This window comes from Portunus trituberculatus, chromosome 30 (assembly GCF_017591435.1).
Source record: "Portunus trituberculatus isolate SZX2019 chromosome 30, ASM1759143v1, whole genome shotgun sequence".
Classification (NCBI taxonomy): domain Eukaryota; kingdom Metazoa; phylum Arthropoda; class Malacostraca; order Decapoda; family Portunidae; genus Portunus; species Portunus trituberculatus.
In genome coordinates, this window is record NC_059284.1 from 7,789,089 (window position 1) to 7,795,249 (window position 6,161).

The 6,161-nt window shown below is 36.1% G+C and overlaps 1 protein-coding gene across 2 annotated transcripts in view; it reads right to left on the reverse strand.

Annotated features, from left to right (window-relative positions):
- Nucleotides 1-1,267: 1,267 nt before the first annotated feature.
- The window catches only part of LOC123510806 (sialin-like), a 7,815-nt gene continuing 2,921 nt past the window's right edge, over nucleotides 1,268-6,161 (reverse strand). The window contains exons 2-10 of one of the 2 annotated variants that reach the window (XM_045266191.1): nucleotides 5,668-5,873; nucleotides 4,668-4,755; nucleotides 4,239-4,475; nucleotides 3,892-4,103; nucleotides 3,612-3,737; nucleotides 3,228-3,381; nucleotides 2,736-2,891; nucleotides 2,394-2,473; nucleotides 1,268-2,042 (exon numbers count right to left, since the gene is read on the reverse strand). In XM_045266191.1, coding sequence (XP_045122126.1) covers nucleotides 1,902-2,042; nucleotides 2,394-2,473; nucleotides 2,736-2,891; nucleotides 3,228-3,381; nucleotides 3,612-3,737; nucleotides 3,892-4,103; nucleotides 4,239-4,475; nucleotides 4,668-4,755; nucleotides 5,668-5,873 — 1,400 coding nt within the window. In that variant the 3' untranslated portion in view covers nucleotides 1,268-1,901. Of the gene's footprint in view, nucleotides 2,043-2,393; nucleotides 2,474-2,735; nucleotides 2,892-3,227; nucleotides 3,382-3,611; nucleotides 3,738-3,891; nucleotides 4,104-4,238; nucleotides 4,476-4,667; nucleotides 4,795-5,667; nucleotides 5,874-6,161 lie in introns of both variants that reach the window. The other variant, XM_045266190.1, reaches the window with a different exon arrangement.

Consider the following 6,161-nt stretch of genomic DNA (forward strand, 5'->3'; position numbering starts at 1 on the left):
CTTGCCCATTTGCCTCGCCGCCTCCGGGACTCGAACCCAGACCCTCTCGATTGTGAGTCGAGCGTGCTAACCACTACGTGTGTGTGTGTGTGTGTTCGTTCACGTATACTACAACTGGATAAAATACACGCTCTCACAGCATCGACCACGTAAACTTCACTGCTGGATGGTGTCACCTGCCACCAAACACGTTTGCTCTCTCTCTCTCTCTCTCTCTCTCTCTCTATATATATATATATATATATATATATATATATATATATATATATATATATATATATATATATATATATATATATATATATATATATATATATATATATATATATATATATATATATATATATATATATATATATATATATATATATATATATATATATATATATATATATATATATATATATATATATATATATATATATATATATATATATATATATATATATATATATATATATATATATATATATATATATATATATATATATATATATATATAGCAGCCTTCCCTCTTGCATAAAAAAAATGTGTACTTTGTTAATTTGTTTGTGTTTCTGTCTCCTGCTTGACAGTTACATAACTTTATTTAAAGTTTATGAAGTACATGGTTCTTTTCCTTTCTATGAATGGTTTTAAGGTAATGTTATGAGAGACTTGAAACTTCAATTAAAAAGTTTCCCATCTCCATGATGCATAAATGTTCTGTATGATAATTCTAACCATAAAACACCAGGTAAAAGCTGTTGTTATTTCAATTAGAACCTTTGAAAGGATCTCCTATGTGCAATGTTGACATGCTGTTAATCTGTCATTAAAATCATAAAAACACCCCTAAAAACTCGTCTCATTTCATTAATTGTTGGCCATCCTGAGATATCTTTAAAAATCTATCCTCTTTTATGCCAGTCCTTCTGATAAATGTTTAAAAATACTCATTATATTGTTTAAATAAGTGTTCAATGTTGCATGTCACATTATTGAAGGAGGACTAAACTTAATATTGTCCTGTGACTTGGCCTCTTATCTATTACTGAGGTGAATTTTCACACACGTAGACATCAGTCAGTGGTTCATTAGTTTTTCACATGGTAGTTGTATGACAGGTAAACACATAGTAACTAGTAAGTGTTGGTTTGGTGGTCACGGGTAGTTGGTTAGGGTACACACCACTGCATTATCTGACTGTACACCTTTGAATCATTGTGTATAGGTGCCATGCATTGTAATCACCAATATAAGCATTTATGGGTGAATAAAAATTTGGTTATCAAGCTGCACTGTACATTTTTTGGTCATCAAATGCAGCCACCACACAGTGACATCAACACAGGCATTAATTGGTGAATGAAGGGTGAGTGATCAAGGTTAGCTATTGAAAATAGTTCTATATAACTGCAACACGAAGCACTGAAGAGCTTAGGATATGGTATGAGCACTAGTTAATAACAAATTTAAAGAAAGTACATATTTATTACAAACATATATGGTTAACTCCTGTATATAATGTTTTGTGAATATGGCATACCCTTATACATATACAGATTCAGATAGGATTATTATGTTTGTGTAAATGGAGATCATGCTAACTGGCATAACAAATGTGGGGTCGTGAACATGAAGAGATGATGTACTGCATCTATAAATAAATGGGAAAATGTCACTCCACACCTGTCACTGTATGGGATGAGATATAACAGATGCTATGAAGGAATGTCTGACATGCTTACACATTACATACCACAACTAATGCTTATGCCTGACTGTGTCTAGCTGACATTTCATAGTGTCTGCTAACCATTATGAATGTGCACTAAATAATCTGCATAACACTTCTCTCCATTCTGTTGGGGTTTCAGTGTCTTTGGTCTTTCAAAACCTGCATGAATACACTACACATATCATTCCCCTTCATCAGAGCTTGGGAGTTCCTCATAGTCATTCCACTCCTGCACGTCAGCAGTGGCAGTGACCAGGTACAACACCCCAGCCAGGAAGTACACAGCTCCACACACCAGCATGGATGCCTCCCACCCACCAGTCTGCAGGAGTGAATAGGATGATCAATAGCTACCTAATACTTAATGAGAAGGAACAGAACACACACACACACACACACACACACACACACATATATATATATATATATATATATATATATATATATATATATATATATATATATATATATATATATATATATATATATATATATATATATATATATATATATATTCTGGTTTTGTTTTTTGTTTCAAATATTGACAACAACAATAGACAGACAGACAATAAACAGTAAGAAACACATATGAGTGTTATGAGACACAAGACATTCACGAATATGTGATCTGAATTAGTGAGTGCAATATACAAAAAGACAGACAGTCTCTTACCTGTGTGACAATCTCAGCAGCTATAATTGGTGCTAGAAAGCCTCCAATGTTACCAATACCCAGCATGCCTGACAGTGTTCCTGTGGATGGACATTAGCAAAGGTGATTTTTAAGTAGATAAGTAAAGATTATGACTAAATAATATGAGAGATACATTTCTAATTTTTTTTTATTTTATTAAAATGACATCAGTAAAGATGACTTTCAAGCAAAGTACAAATTAAGGAAAATAAATCATCAACATATGACGCTCCTAAAGTTTAACACTTTTCCTCAGTCTTGTAAGCTCTAATATACTGACAGTATATAAGAGTCAGGGTACACTGAGAAGGCTACACCAACCTGCATAGTTTGGAGCTATGTCCATAGGAGTGAGAGTGAAGGAGGAGAGGGTGGCTGAACTACCCATCATTGTGATCATCATCATGGCAGAAACAACCCATTTATGGCAGCCAGCAAGCACCACACTGCCCAGGCCCAGCACTATCATCACCATAGCTGAGGAGTGGAGATAAACCAGCTTGTAGAAAGCTGCACAGAATGGTACAGTACATGAGGAAACACTAATCTCTGTGACTGAGACCAGTGCAACAAGTGTGAAAGAAAGACTTCCTCTATAGCATAGTTGCAAGAGGTTCTGGGAAATGGAATGAACAGAAAGGAAAAATATAGACAGGCAAGCAGACATTCATGTATATACTGCAGTCACTAACCTAAGGAAACTAAAAATAAATGCATGAGAGCAAATCACTGGTCAAGAAAGTGATAAAAATGGTTGACAATGAATATCTTAGCCCAGAATAAATATAGGTTTTGTTTTAAGATTTCACTGACCTATGAGGTGAATGACCCGCCGTGCATTGACCTTCTTGAGGTGGACGCCCTGCACCAGCCAGTCGGATAGTTGACCAAAAGTGAAGGCAGTCACCCAGCAGCAGGTCTGTCCTACTGTCAGCACAAAGCTCACCTCTCCCATGGTGAAGCCAACCTGCCATCCAAGACAAGGCATTAGTCACTACACCCACTTTCTCCATCACCTCATACACTTTGACTTGCCTAAAAATAAGAACACAAAGATTACAAATATCTTAAGTAGTAGATAATACATCAGTTCAAAAGTCTTGTATAATATGGCTGTAGGCTACAGTGAGGCATTCAGTACATAAAGGCCCATTAAAACTCCAGACAGCTGTGCACAAGACACCAGGCAGACAGCACCTGTGCCTTGAGGAAAGAAGGGCCCTGATTGGTGGTCTGGTTGGCAAGCCATGAAGACGCAAACTCTGCCAGGATGGCCGGATAGAACCTCCAGCACCGCAGAAGGCGACTCCAAGGCACGTTGCGCTGGGAAGGGAGGGGAAAAAGTTAACTGGATAATGCTAATGTCAGATATGTCAACCCCACGCATGTCTTTAGTGTGTGTGTGTGTGTGTGTGTGTGTGTCAGAGCAGCTTATACATCTTCCCAGAAGGGACCACTAACCATGTTCTGGGCTCACCTTGGGCTTGATGGCCAGGTTTGGTGCCAACAACTCCTGCTCCTGGAGAGACATGAGCGGATGACTGCATGGAGAGTTGCGTACAAAGTAGATCCAGAAGGGTGTCCATATGAGGCCAAGGATACCGGCACCCCAGAAGACCCATTGCCACCCCAGGTGGTCCACCACCCACTGGGAGCTGCCCATGGCTATAACACTGCCGAGTGACATTCCTGGGAAGGCAGACAGTCGCTGACCATGTGGTATCACCAAGTGCCCACCACCACCACCACCACCACCACTAACATCACCATCACCTGTGCACAGCCTCAGCTTTTACATTGGCTGGCTTGTGCCCAAGTACCCACCTGAGAAGGCGATAGTGGTCATGGTTGCTAGCTTCTCTGGAGGCGCCCACCTGGCCAGTACACAGTAGAGTGAGGGGAAAGCAGGGCCTTGCATGATGCCCATGGCGAAGCGCAGTGTGGCCAGTGCCAAGGGGTGGATGGCGGCCATGGTGGGTGTCAGCAGGCACAGTACTCCAGACACCCAAATGCTGACCGCCATGGTCTCCCGGGCACCCATCAACTCGCTAATGCGCCCTCCTGAATGCACCAAGTTAAAATGACTCAGTGTGCTGCTAAAGAAGATATCACACTGCATAGTGAGAAAATTGTGAGGGTGTGTGCCAGACAATACTATAGACACATTCACTGATGTTGTCCATATTTATCAATAATGCTGTACCGGTTTACTGTCTCTACATACATACAGAGGCCACATGTTGGAGAGCTCACCTATTGTCTTGGTGAAGAAGTAGCCCCAGAAGAAGGTACCCAGGATAATCCCTTGCTCCTTCACTGTCCATGCAAAGTCACCAGTGCCCTGAGGTGTGGCCAAGACGTAAGTTACTAAAACTGTAGGCTACAATAATAATGAGATAGAAAATGAGTAAATGTAAACAAAACATTGTGATATAATAAAGATTACCATAATAAATGTAATAATATCAAAATTAAATAAACAAAGATAGTAATTATATATAATAAAGATAACAATAATGATGATGATGACAATAATAATAATAATAATAACAAGTAATAATAATAATAATAATAATAGTAATAATAATAATAATAAACGTAATTGAGTATGGTAATAGTAGTAGCAGTAGTAGTAGCAGTAACAGTGGTAGTGGTGGTAGTTACAAAAAAAAAAAAAAAAAAAAAAAAAAATATATATATATATATATATATATATATATATATATATATATATATATATATATATATATATATATATATATATATATATATATATATATATATATATATATATATATATATATATATATATATATATATATATATATATATATATATATATATATATATATATATATATATATATATATATATATATATATATATATATATATATATATATATATATATATATATATATATATATATATATATATATATATATATATATATATATATATATATATATATATATATATATATATATATATATATATATATATATATATATATATATATATATATATATATATATATATATATATATATATATATATATATATATATATATATATATATATATATATATATATATATATATATATATATATATATATATATATATATATATATATATATATATATATATATATATATATATATATATATATATATAACTTACCACCACCATCATCACCACTACCACTGCAACTAGTCTACTACTACTACTACTACTACTTCTACTACTACAGACCACTGGATAAATATCATCAGATCCATTGACGGCTGCTGGACAGGCGTGGTCGGGCGTGAAGTTCTGGCTGACGGGGCGCGTGGAGTTGGTCATGGCGATGATTGCAACACTGAGGCCAAATCTCATGAGGTAGTCCAACATACAGCCCAGCAGACCCAACACCACCACCATGTAGCGGATGGGCACCAAGCATACCCATCGCGCCCCTGCCGGTGGTGACACGAGGCATCTTAGCATTGAGGTGAGCAAGATTGTAAGATTGTTAGCTACCACCTATTTGTGAGTTCTTTCAAGAGGAAGATTCAAGACTTTCTCCAGTATTAGATCATTCTTTTGATTCTACTTTAAGTCGGGTTCACACCAACATGTTGGTCTTGTTCAGTCGATTTGTGACTGATTACGTTGTGACGTCAAGGAGAAAGATTTGAAAATGTGGTGTCGATGTAAAGAAGATTTTTTAGTTGGTGAGGGAAAAAGAGTACATCTGGGACCCT